The following is a 13,459-nucleotide window of genomic DNA, read 5'->3' on the forward strand; positions in this document are numbered from 1 at the left end:
CGGTTTTCCCCTCCACATGTAGAATCGGCGTGCGCTTTAGAGCATTTGGCTGCTGTACATTTTGACGTGATAAGCCACTTTGATGAGCCATCATTTGTGGCCAGGTCGCTTCTAAAAACGAGTTTATATATATAGCTCAGTGGGCCTCACCTGGTAAGTATAAACAACGTTGTAGTTTTACATCTGAAGATCGTTAATAGATCTTACCCTCTTCGCCCCCCACCACCACCAACCGTCATTGACCAGTCGAATCCGTAGCAGGCTTTCGCGACCAATATCATCCATAATATCGGGTTTCTTTTGGGTTAAATCGCGTACCTATATAAATGTGTCGATAAACCCGCCACCACCAGACACAGCCAACTAGTAAGGTTTGTCACGTAAACAGAACGTGGCCAATTCGTCACTAGTACAGCACACCGGTGTGTTGGAGAGCCAAGCCACAACATTTACAATCTTAAGTATAGGGTGCTTCAAAAATATGTTAACACTTATACGGGACTGTTGGTTTTAATGGAACACGAACGGATAAAACACCGTGACATGATAAGAAAAACAACGTATGCGAATAGCTTCAAAAAGTCAAAGAGTCTCCAACTTGTTCGCCATCGTTGTCAACACGTGGCCTGGAATATTCTCCAGGGGGGGTCTCCGAAGCCCGGAGCCAGCACACTCCTCGTGGCGTAGTTGCAAATTTCCCACAAGTGTTCACATCTTTTTTTTGTTTGAAGCACTCCGCATTGACCAGCAGAGCAAACTATCGCCAAACAACCCCGTGGTTAAACGACCCGCCGTGGCCAACAACCGAAACGAAAACGAAAACCCCAGCACGAAAATCGTGCGGTCATCATTGTCATCGACGACGATCGCGTCGACCAGCGAGGATGGCTCCGTCGGTCGTGAGTGCCGTGGTGGCGGTCGCCGAGTGCCGGGGTGGGACTGAATGCTCAGCGGCGTCGTCTCGATGGGCTGGGAGGGGGGGGGTGCCTTCTTCGCTCGTTCGCTCCGCTCCGCTCTGCCCCCGATGAATAACCGCGACGAAGCAGCCAATGGCTCTTAGCGCCCGCAACCCCGACCCGCCCACCAACACACCCCGCCACCTCCACGCAGAACTGTCGCACGCCACGAGTTTCGCATCATCACGCCCGTGTGATGAAGTCCACTTGCCGCTTTTGATGATGCTGCTGCCGCTGCCGTTGTGGCAACAATCGTCCCCTCCAGCTGTTCCCGGCGACTTTAAAATGCGGCAGGCCCCTCCTTGGAACGCCACAGAGCAAACAGAGCGCCACTCGGCACCGACCTCGCGCGTTCTACAATGTGGTTCAACACACCGAGGGTTTACATTTTAACTTGTTAACGTAGTACGGCACTCTACAAGCTCACGGTGTTTATTTTGTGCGCACACACACTACTTTACTGGTGCGTGAATAACGGACAAATACACCTTTCTGCTCGAAGGCTCAAAATACATTTGACGCGTATAATTGAATCATTTTAGTCCACCGCGCACCGTCATTAAAAGATCAATCAATTAACGCGCAGGATTTGCGGAGTGACGCTCGAGTCATCGGCGCGAAAGCTATCGGAAGCCGCAGAGCCCTAGAGAGGCGTTTTGTCGAGGAATTCCAACGTCGGGTCGGCTTCTGCCGCGCACGGATGATGCGAGCTCAGAGCCTCGGCGCGGACGCAGCAACGACGCCGCCCTCGCAGACGCTCGGGCTCGGAGCCCGCGTCGCGGAGCACGCAGCCAGGAGGAGACCGAGCGCGCGTGCCCGACGTTTCGCGGCAGCGCCAACCGCGGCACCGCCGTCGCACCCGAGGGCGAACGCGAGGCGAACCGCCCAGGGGCTGCGACGATTGGCGGCCCTGGCGCGATTCTCAGAAAGCGTTTCCGAGAATTCTCTCCGTGATCCGCCCAGCTTCGAGATGACCCACCCGAGTCACAGGACGCCACCCCGCGCGCACGACGCGCAAGGGCTGGAGGCGGCTGCTGCTGCTCTTGCTGCTGCTGCTGCTCTCGCTGCTGCTACTGCTGCTGCTGGTGGTGGTGGTGGTCTCGTTGCCAGCCCTTTTGCCGGCGCTAACGGCGGCAGTGACGATGACGACGGTGGCAGCGCAGACGCCGGACGCGCCTCCTCGTTTGGAAGCGGCGGCGGTGGCGGCGACGGCTCGGGCGCAGTCGAGGACTTGTGGTCGAGTTTCGCGGAGATCGGATCGCTGCCCTACCACTGGCAGATGCGGCGGCCGGGCGCGGCTTGGGAGAGCGTCCCGGCTCGCGCGCAGGAGGTGCTCGAGCGAGTATTCTGCAACCCCGATAACGACTCCGCGCAGCTGCGCACCGAGTGAGTGTCGCGCACCCCGGGTGAGACGGCAGCTTACAGAGGCGGCGACACGCAGGGAGAGACAGGGGGAGGGAGGGGAGGGGAGACCCAAGGCGCTATATTTGCAGCCTCTCGAGCAGGGCGACGTGCGGCTCTTTAAGGCAATGTTTCGTGACGTTATTGAGGATCGCCGTCTCGTGTTATGTGATTAAGGATTTCACCGTCTCGTATTTACGCGCATTGCTACTCTTGAAATATTCAGTTGTTGTTTGTTTTTTTTAACTACCGAATTCGCAAAGGAATTGCTCTTGTCCTTGTTGTTTGGGTCTTTCGGTAAAGTCACGACGTAGATAGGTTCAAATTAATCAAAATAAAATAAAACACGACGTTTCGATCGCAACACAAGCGAGCGTCATCAGATCGCTTGTGTTGCGATCGAAACGTCGTGGTTTTTGTTTATTTTATTTTGATTAAAATTTGAACCTATCTACGTGGTGACATTTACCGGAAGAGGCAAACAATGTGAATTCCTGCGGTCACGAAAGCTTTAAGTCAAGATTTGCTCTTCTTGTTGTTTGCCGAGCCCTGCTCTAGACTCTGTGAGTCTCTCGTGCCGTTATGATCTCATTGACAACAGCGTGTGTGTTGTAAGTTTATCGATGAGAATAACACCCATTGATAATACTAATAATAGGGCATTGTCTTAAAGTATAAATGACCGTAAGAGATTACTCGGAAGGGACATCGGAAGTAATTCTGTGATATCTGCGTCCGCGGGTCGGTTTTCTATCGCGGGCGTGTCGCATTGCTCTGCGAGATTTCCAAATGAATTCTTAATCTCAGGACAGTGACATGAATACCAGTGGCGTTTGGGGGACAAAACGACCGGACGTATCTATATATTTGAAAGCAATAATGCCAGTTCAACACGTAGGCTTTCGCGACCAATATCAGCCATATTCCAGGGGGGGGGGGGGGGGGATTTGGGGGGTCAGATCGCGTCAATAGATGCCCTCATCCAGCAGTAGATTGACAAAGAGCTGTAAATTAGTAACGTTACCAAGACTAACTATATAATTTGACGTTGTTGAAAATATAATTATGCATTAAAATTGATCCAATTTTGCTGAATTTGAAATAGAAAGTTACTCTACTCGCAATTGTATTTATTGGGAAAAGCATAACAATCGTTGTCCCCCTCCCACAAAACCAATGCCTTGGCAGGAACCCTCTTAGAGAGAGTCACGAGACTCGGTGAGGCCTCTTACCGGGGACACAAATGTGCTGCGATGATGTTGAACGCGTGTAACCTCGCACGTGTTCCCAGCGTTTGTACTGGGACGCTCGTGTTTTTTTTTTACTTTACGTTTCATTGCACTCGGTTGGATAGTAAAACATTTTAACGTAGGTGGGACGTGTATTAACAAATTGTGGCAAAATGCCGAACAGAGAGGGGACATTTGAAACTGCTCAGTACCAACTTGAACGCTACATGACGTAAACTGCGATGATGATTGTAATAATACAATTGTCTTTACTTACCAAAATCTCATTGAGTCTTAAGACTATTTTTCAGAAGGATTCTGCTTGGGTTGCCTGGGTGGTTCCCGACTTGAGTAGCGTGGTTACACGTGGATACGAGTCTGGAGTAGTGTAAGCATCACTGCATTATTACCGTAGGTGACTGTCATTCACAACTGATGTTAAGTAGAATTGTATTCTTGCGTATGGCAGCAGCGATAATATTGTGGATTTGCTCTCCAACACACCGGTGTGCTGAACTAGTAACGAATTGGCACGTTCTGTTTACGTAACAAACCTTACTAGTTGGCTGTGTCGAGTGGTGGCGGGTTTAACGACACACATATTTGCGCGATTTAACGCAACAGCACCTCTATTATGAGCGGTAATATATTCAGGACATTTTTTTTATTTAGCAAATGCTTTTACACGTGACTTTCACACAGTTAGTGCACCAGATAAATACAATTAACAGGAGATAAATGGCAATGTCTGGTTCTGCTAGCATATGACGAGAGGGCTTGAGAAGAGAGATAATTCGTGCAGCTTTGCTGTTCCTCCTCTGTTGAAGGATATCAGACCACAGTGAGTTTACTCTATGGCCCAGAGATTTGGTTGCATGGCCACAATGGCACGACTGTGACTTGTCTTTAACTTTCCATTCATGTATTTATGTTGAACTTCTTTTACGCGCATCGGCCCGCCGTTGATGTTCTGATGCGGTCGATGTTCCGGAAGGGGCTGCAAAAGTTGATGGTAGGTAGGAAGTAAATAAAAATGAAAATCTAAATCTTGCAATCTGTGTGCTTGTCTGGCTCCAGGAATGGGATTCTGTCTCTGGACTTCGCCACCATGGAGGCGAGGAATCCTTCTGGCGACAAATTGCTCGCCCGGCGCCTTGAGAGCTCGCGAATCAGGGCCTACCCCTGCCGTTTCTACCGCAGGGACCAGAACCGCTGGCTCCGGCTCGACGAGGTGAGGCACCCAAGCACCACACCTGGCAACGCCACAGTAACGGCAGCAGCAGCAGCAGCAGCAACAACACCCAACAGCAAAGACAAAGAGCCCCCGTATAGCCTTGACAGACTGTAGGGACAAGTGCTGTTAGCGAGCACCTATGAAGGCCGGCACGGCACACGATAGGGTGGGTGGCCAGCACCGCGCCCGGCCGCCTTTGTCTCCCCAGCGGCGATGTTTTGCATAACGTACCAGGTACTCTTTCGGAGGCTGAGTCGACCTCGGGGAGTTCAATGACCGTTTCAGATAATCGTCACCGGTGTTGGCCCTGAGCGGGAATCGAACTCGGGTCGCCGGGTTCGTAGTACGGGGCACTAACCGCTACGCTCCCGCTCAGCAACAACAATAAGAGCAGCAGCAGCAGCAGCAAGCCCCAAGGCCAGGAGATAATCCACCCAACGTGTGCAGCCCTGGAAATAAGGGTGCTTCAAAACAACGTTCCCACTTGTGAGAATTTTGCGAACAAGTGGGAGACTCTTTGACTTGTTAAAGCTATTAACATTCATTTGTTATCATGTTACATTCTATTCGTTCTTTTTTCATTTAAAAACGATAGTCCCATGTAAGTGTGAACATGTCTTTGAAGCACCCTGGATGCCTGCGGACGGGTCAAATCAAACTCCATGGAGCACATGGGCAGTGGCTTAGCTGTCGAGTGTGCAGGCCGTGCAGCGGCGTTGGGGCCCACAGGCCAGAGGGGCCAATGCCACAGGGCTGTGGAGACAAGGGGATGAAAATTGGACAAGCGAGGTTAGGCGCCAGGGTTTGCGAGATGTTCACTACCTCGCCCGGTATACGGGAGGTCGTGGGTTCGATCCCGACGCTGACGCCTGCTGTATATTCGGAGTTTGCGTGTCTATCTCCCCGTGGTCACGTGGGTTTATCCTCGGGTCTTCCAGTTTTTTTCCCTCCACATTTAAAATGAACGTGCGTTTATAGTATTTGACTGCTATAAATATACACGTGATAAGCCAGTTCGTTGAGCTATAATTTGTTACCAGGTCGTTTCTGAAAAAAAAAGAGCCATATAGCTCAGGGGGCCTTGCCTGGTAAAATAAAAAAAAAGAATGTTTAGTGTCCTTTATTTAATTCCCTGAAATCAGGGCCCGTGTCAATGTTACTCACTTTGCCACGGCAAATACAGACCGAAAAAACCCCATCACTACGGTCCATTAACAGTATAAATACACGTTAACATCTACAGCACTTTGTCAATTCACTCGTGGATGAAGGTCTACCAGCACCGTGCTGGCCACGGGGGTTGTTTGACCTTACTTCACCCCGCTTGCCTGTGCGGGGTTATTGAAATGGCTGAGCGGTTCACGTTTCACTGGCCCGTAGAGGTTAGCCGTGGCCGGGCAACGAACTCTGATGGGATCTTATCTCATAGAAATTTACATAGCGCTAAAGGCGCTTTACAATAATTATATAATTCTACTTAAGATGATGGTGGTTAAAGTACAGAGTGGGGTTATTAAAAGTGATGATGTAGTTGTGGTGACGGTTAGGAGGGCAGGTGGGAGCGGTTAACGAGGGCATTCACCGGGTTCAGAGTGCAACGTTCCGTTCCATGTCTTGTGATCGCGGTACGAATGGGCAAGCGTGCACGTGCGTGCGTGCGAGTAACAACATGAATTAAATATGTTCCGTTCGTATGCAGGTAGTTGTATCGTTTCGTTTTTACCCTCCGACAAACTATTTCACTTCTGCTTCTGCAGCTTCCTGAAAAAGAGATATCTGCAAATCGCTTCTCTTTTGTTCAAGTAGACAGGGAGGAAGAAAAGCAAATTTCTTTTCGAACACAGTGGCTTTTTCTTTTGGGGTGGTGGTGCATTGTTCTGTTTTTCTTTGTGTAGACGTCTACCAGCATCGTCACCAGTTCCGTGGCAGCTGGAATCTTCAACCTGGGCCAGTGGCCCCTGATGAGGATGCGCCCGGAGTTTGTGTCGTCCCTGGCCGTGACGCAGCATTGCGACGCGTGAGTTCGCACGCATGTTTTTCAATTATTATCTTACCAGGTAAGGCACCGCTTAGCTGCATCGCTCGTTTTTCGGAAGCGATCTGGCCACAAAATGATTGGCCATTTTGATGTGGAAATGTATGGCGGCCGAATACTCGAAACGCATGTTGCCACGTGTGGAGGGGAAACAAACTGGACGACCTGGAGAAAGATCCATGGGAGCACGGGGAGAAGATGCAAACTTAAAATGTACAGGCGTCGGGGTCGGGTTTCGAACCAAGGATCCGGGCTCGATACCAACCCTGGGGATCTCCTGCACAGGTGGTTAACATCTCCCCTTTATCCCAAGCCCCCGCTCGTCCGCAAGTGTCCGTTCGACTAGGCGATGTCTGGAGGAAACATCGTGGTCATCGATGGAAAATACCGATCCCAAAAAATACCAAGAGCGCACGTCGTTAGGGGCGATGGTGTCCGCTGCTCAAGAATAGTGACGGGAGTGGCAACCTATGACCGGAACGTGTCCAAGAATTCACGTCCACCCAGGAGATGGAGCGGCGAAATCGGCTCGTACGCAGGCGCTCAGTGGATTGGATTATTTCGTCGCGGTATCGTGAGTCGGCAGCAGCTTGGGGAAGCCTTCATCCAGCAGTGGATTGACCATGGCTGCTGATGATTGGCCGGGCATCGCAGGGGACGCATAGGGCTGGGTGCTGGCCGCAAGCCGCAGGGCAGGGAGGTGTTTCGGTGTAGGGCTGAACGATTAATCGATTTCAAATCGAAATCGCAATTTGAGACAATGCGATTAGCAAATCGCAAAGGCTGCGATTTTTTTTTGCGATTTCAAAAGTCCTCTCACTTTGTTACTGGAATTGTTTTATTTTTTATTATTATAACTTTATTTATTTAACTTAACAATTGTTTTATGTTTTATTGTTCTATTTCAATTAAAATATTTTAATAAATACACGTTGGAAGCAATTCATATCTTTTAAGTTCTCATCCTTGTATTATAATATATAGAGGAGTTTATATTTGATGGTATCACGTGGTAATGCTCCATCACATGCTTTAAATCTATTACACAGTGAATATTGAACTGAAGCTTGACTTCAAAACATTTAAATCGCATCGCGATAACTGTCAGAAAAATCGCAATTAGATATTTTCCTCCAAATCGTTCAGCCCTACATATGGTGCTTCTGCTGCTGCTGATGTTGTCAGGGGCGTGAGATAAGCTGGGGTCATGAACCGAAATCCCTCCGAGCTTTCCGAAAGTCAGCCCGCCTGACTTGGCAAGTTCTGCTGCCGACTGCTGGCACGCCTGGCACGCGATAGCGGCTGACGTAGCAGCAGCACGGCCTCTGTGCGCCTTGTGTAACTTTTACAGCCTTGTTTTTTTACCTTCACTATAGCCTTGCATTCCTTTGGTTCTCGTTCGTAATGTTTCGTTTATATATATAATATAAATACACAGGTTTGTTTATATGTAACGTTAATAAATACACAGGTTTGTTTATATAACGTTAATAAATACACAGGTTTGTTAAATAACGTTGATAAATACACAGGTTTGTTTATATATAACGTTAATAAATACACAGGTTTGTTTATATAACGTTAATAAATACACAGGTTTGTTTATATATAACGTTAATAAATACACAGGTTTGTTTATATATAACGTTAATAAATACACAGGTTTGTTTATATATAACGTTAATAAATACACAGGTTTGTTTATATATGACGTTAATAAATACACAGAGGGTTTGATCAAACAAAGTAGTTATACTTTCGTGCCCGTGCAAAATTTGTGTTTCGATGATTTTACGTTTCTAAAACAAACAAAAAAACATCTGGCCATGTCTCGCACCCCGCCAGAAAGTGCGTCTCGCACCCCCAGCGCGTGCGTGATGCCCCCCCAGCTCGTGCGTGATGCACCCCCAGGTTAAGAAGGACCGCTGCCTCAAAGGGATCGTTTGTAACGTACGCATCGGGGCCGTCGACCGAAATTTATTTCTCACACTCGCTGGTGTTTCGTGCGATAGACATCACACGCGTTGGGCGCATTGACAAGTCGTTGCGCGCCATTGTACGCCAAGAGTCTGTGAAAAAGAGCTTCACGGCTCATCGGATTTCTCCAGGATAAATAAATATTCCGATTCAGGCTAATGGAGCGCACACAACGATGCAGGCTGGCGGAGCGAACGTAAACGGCACCGGTATATTAAAAAAAAAAAACATACTTGCAAAATGAGATGGTATAAACACGTGAACAAATGATTGACCCTCTGTTATTCAAACTGTCTTTCGAGGCGTCGCGTACGCAACAAACTCTCTCTGCATTCCGATGCGAGCGATGGGCCTGAGAGTAAAGTCTCAGAGTGAGTTATGGCAGTGGATGTCGCCAGCGCAGACAAGGTAGGTGGAACATTGTTCTTTAGACAAGAAGCTTTCAGTTGTATGTCCAATGCATTTATATTGTAACTCCATTGTATCTACACTGTATCTCCATTGCATCTCTACTGTATCTCTATTGTATCTTCATTGTATCTACACTAACGCTATTGTATCTCTATTGTATCTCAACTGCATATTGTATCTCTTATGGTATCTCCATTCTATCCCGGTTCAACTCTGGCAGGCCGCGCTGGTTATCACTGCGGGAGCGATGACCGTTACAATACACGTGCCACCTTGCTTTACAGTGGGCATTAAATACCCCGCCCTGACGTCGTTCAAATTCTAAAACGAGCAGGCCGTTGCGACGTCACGCTCCAAACCAAAGCTCGATCGGTAACCTCCGCGAAATTCTCAAATGTCCACGGCCTCCTGTATATCACGCGAGGTAGTTAACATCTCGCCACTATGGCGATGGAGGGCCCACCACCGCAGCACTGCCCTGACACCTGCCCTGCGAGCGGCACCAATCTGAATTAAATCAAAGCTCGATCGGTAACCTTCTCGAACGTCCAAATTTTACACCGCCGCGAACGACTCCAATTTGGGATCACGCGGAGCAACGTCACCCCCCCCTCCCGCCGCTACCGCGATGTGAAACGATCCGCGCGCTGTGTGTCCGGAGAAAGATCGGGAGCAGCAGCAGCACTCGCCTTCTTCCCTCGTGCCGACAGCCCTGCATGGGCTGTGAGAATTGTTCGCGCCAATACCAAACGCACTGAACTATCACCGTTCTTTCGATTGTTGTTGTTGTTGTCTGAGCGGCCATATCGCCGGAAACAAACGATACGGTGGCGAGATGTTAACTACCTGGCCTGGTCTACAGGAGGCCGTAGGTTCGATCCCGACCCTGATGCCTGCTGTATATTTGGAGCTTGCATTTCTCTCTCCCCTGTGGTCTCGTGGATTTTTCTCCAGGGTCCTCCGGTTTTCCCCCTCCACATTTAGGATCAACATCACGCGTCCAGAGTATTTGGCTGCTGTAAATTTCCGCGCCACAATGAGCCACTGAGTCGAGCCATCGTTTGTGATGGCCAGGTCGCTTCTGCAAAAAAGAGCTATATGTATATATAGCTCAGTGGGCCTTACCTGGCAAATAGTTGAACAGTTATTTAATACGAAATAGTTTAATCTTTTAAAGAACGAGACCCTCCCGCTAACGACGAGCGGTGGCACCCCACGCGCTGTCGCCTCCTTAGCCCCTCCACTGGCGCCGCACCGCCGCATCCCGGCTGGCCGGACGCTGCCGGATGCTCGCAGCCCTCGACCTGGGTGCCCATGGATCCCGGCGTGGACTTCGTGCGCGTGACCCTGGAGCCGGCCGAGCGGGCGTACCGGGCCGCGTACCGCCTCTTCCACCAGACCGTGTCGGAGACCAAGGCGCTCGTGCTGGGCATCGAGCGAGTGCAGAACCCCTTCCTGTGGGAGAAGTACTGCAGGTGACACGCGCGACGGTATCGGGTTCGTCCGGGATAACGCTCGCGTCGACAGCAGCGGCGCTTTGGGAACGTAGAATTGTAACCCGTCAACACGTTCGTCAATCTTGATTTGAAGCTTTCGTGACTGCAGGAATCCACACTCTTTGGTTCTTTCGGTAAAAAGTCACGTGGGTAGAAAAATATTAGATCACGACGTTTCGATCGCAACACAAGCAATCGTCATCGGGTGGGACAACCACAGCAAGAAAAAAAACTGCTGAAGTAGGCGAGAGGTCTGCCGTGGCACGAGGTTATATAGTAGGCCTCGGACAGTAGGGGGGGAGGGAGGAGGCGGAGCAGAAAGTTGACCCCGCAGCAGCACCCGGGCCGTCATCGACGCCGTGTTCTGTCGCCACTACGGTGAAGCAGGGCCTGCCACTGCAGCACTGCCCTAGCACCTCCCTTGGCACCTGCCCTGCGATCCATCGGTAACCTCCACGAAACTCGTCCACCCGTCTCAACGCGCCCCGTGCGCCGCCTCACCCCGTGCCGCTCCCTCCGCCCCGCAGGAAGAAGGCGTTCATGCTGCGCAAGCTGCCGCAGATGCCCGAGCGCGAGCTCGAGCTCAACCTGTTCCACGGCACGAGGGCCGACACGGTGCCCGCCATCTGCAAGCACAACTTCGACCCGCGCCTCTCGGGCAAGAACGCCGCCGTCTACGGCAACGGCAGCTACTTCGCCACGGCCGCCAGCTTCTCGCACGGCTACGCGGGGCGCGCGGGCCACGCCGGGGACCGCTGCGTCTTCATCGCCAAGGTGCTGGCCGGGCGGCACGCCGTCGGGCGGACGGGCCTGCGCAGGCCGCCGGCGCTTTGTCCCGACGACCTGGCCAGCGACCTGTACGACTCGTGCGTGGACAACGCGGGCAAGCCGAGTATCTTCGCCATATTCGACAGCGACCAGTGCTACCCATACTTCCTCATCCGCTACCGGGTGATCGGGAACGAGGTGCGGCTGTGAAACTCGCCTTCTCTCGGGCGCTTCTCGTTTGCCGTTACCGCCTTGGTCGTGATCGAGGAAGCAAAGGAAGAACATGGGGAGGACGGGGGGGGGGGGGAGGGAAGAGACTGCTTTCTGCATGTGAACTATTGAACATTTTTTTTTATTTTACCAGGTAAGGCCCAACTGAGCTATATAGCAAATTTTTTAGAAGCGACCTGGCCATCACAAATCATAGCTCACCGAAGTGGCTTATGATCAAATACTCTTGAACGCACGTCGATTCTAAATGTGGAGCGAAAAACCGGAGGACCACGCGACCACGGGGAGAGAGAGAGAGAGAGGGAGGCGCGCAAACTCCAAATATACATCAGCAGGCATCAGGGGTCGGGATCGAACCCACGACCTCCTGAACGCCAGGCGAGGGAGTTAACATAGATAGCAAAGGGGAGGCGTCGCCAAGCTTCGTCGTCGACCGATGCACGCGAGCGCTTTGTCGAGGCCGAGGGGGGCGTGGGCGTACAGCTCTCCCGTTTGCCGCCGGCGGTGCCGTGCCGCGCGTGCTCATCGACGCGCGGGTGGGTCGGCGTCATCGGAAGCACTGTGACGCTGGCCTACGAGACAGCACCGCGCGACCTCGGCGGATCTCGCGAGCTCGAGCTTGGGTGTTTTGGTGGGGTGGGGGTGGGGGGGGGGCTGCACAGTGCACGCGTGCCATGGGTTTTGCGACGACGATGCATTGGTGGCTGGCGGCGGAGGGTTAGTGGAGCGCAAAAAAAAAAACAACGCATCGTTGTGCTGTACTTCTACGCCGGGCTCACCTTCACCAACCCGCACTGAACAAGCGTGGCGAAAAGTGGTCAAACGGGCACGACGATGCGTTTTGTAATGGCAGCGGGACCGTGCGTGCACAATTTCGCGTTGTCCCCCCCGCTCCAAAAGCCAAAGTGACGCTGGATGCTGTCTCCTGACGCTGGCATTGTTGCGCCGACGCTCGTGGCCGTGGGTGTGCGCGTGCGTTGCTTTGGCCACGCCGATGGGGAGGCGTGGCACGGTGGTTGGCGCTGCGCGGCGTAATGAGAGCGCACGACCGCGGGGTTCATTTGTTGGCCACGGCTAAAATCGCCGGCGAGTGAAGGCTCACATCGAAACCGATTCTTGAGCCTCCCCCCCCACCGCTCAGTCGATTCAGCCTTAAGTAGGTACCTGGTGTAAAACATTGGCACTTGGTGAGACAAAAGGCAGCTTGGGCATCGTGGTGGCTCTCGTACAGCACTTGCCCAGCCTAAAAAGGCCACGTGGGGGGGGATCTTTACCTTTGTGCAATGAGGTACCGACCTAAGGGATACTGATATGAGGCTGAGAAATTGTTTTTAAATGTCCATGTTTACAGCAGCTAAACTGAAACTTAGTCACTTATAATACGGTGGAGATGTTAACGTTTTGAAAGTATAATTTCGGATTTACTACAGTATTGACTAACCCGACCCTTGACCCGGGCAAGTACTGTGTACCGACGTTATTTGATAAAATGACATTGATAAAAATGACTAACTTTTTTTTCGACGGTCGTACAATCATGTGTGCGGCATTTCGTTTAACAACTCCAGAGAATGAGATGTCATTTCATAATGAAACTATATGGTCTGTTATCCATCCCAATTAACCCACACAACGGTAACATTCCCTGATGCCATTACCCTTATATACAACAAACACCTATCGATGAAAAAAGAATAGCCTTTAACTTTTTTCTGGCAATA

General features: G+C 51.1%; 1 protein-coding gene across 1 annotated transcript; it reads left to right on the forward strand.

Moving 5' to 3' along the window:
* Positions 1-1,023: 1,023 nt before the first annotated feature.
* On the forward strand, positions 1,024-12,393 carry LOC116946808 (protein mono-ADP-ribosyltransferase TIPARP-like). The gene is made up of 5 exons (XM_076070300.1): positions 1,024-2,342; positions 4,664-4,817; positions 6,716-6,837; positions 10,479-10,718; positions 11,267-12,393. The coding sequence occupies exons 1-5, from the start codon at positions 1,657-1,659 to the stop codon at positions 11,715-11,717; spliced, it is 1,653 nt and encodes a 550-aa protein (XP_075926415.1). The 5' UTR covers positions 1,024-1,656; the 3' UTR covers positions 11,718-12,393.
* The last annotated feature ends 1,066 nt before the right edge of the window (positions 12,394-13,459 follow it).

The sequence above is a fragment of the Petromyzon marinus genome, chromosome 28 (genome assembly GCF_048934315.1).
Source record: "Petromyzon marinus isolate PM22_M1 ecotype Great Lakes invasive population chromosome 28, UKy_Petmar_22M1.pri1.0, whole genome shotgun sequence".
Lineage (NCBI taxonomy): Eukaryota > Metazoa > Chordata > Hyperoartia > Petromyzontiformes > Petromyzontidae > Petromyzon > Petromyzon marinus.

Bases quoted from the DNA above. Each gene is read 5' to 3' on its own strand.
- LOC116946808 (XM_076070300.1), top strand. From the start codon at position 1,657: ATGATGCGAGCTCAGAGCCTCGGCGCGGACGCAGCAACGACGCCGCCC. The intron at 2,343-4,663 runs GTGAGTGTCGCG...GTCTGGCTCCAG, and splicing joins TCCGCGCAGCTGCGCACCGA to GAATGGGATTCTGTCTCTGG. The intron at 6,838-10,478 runs GTGAGTTCGCAC...TCGCCTCCTTAG, and splicing joins GTGACGCAGCATTGCGACGC to CCCCTCCACTGGCGCCGCAC.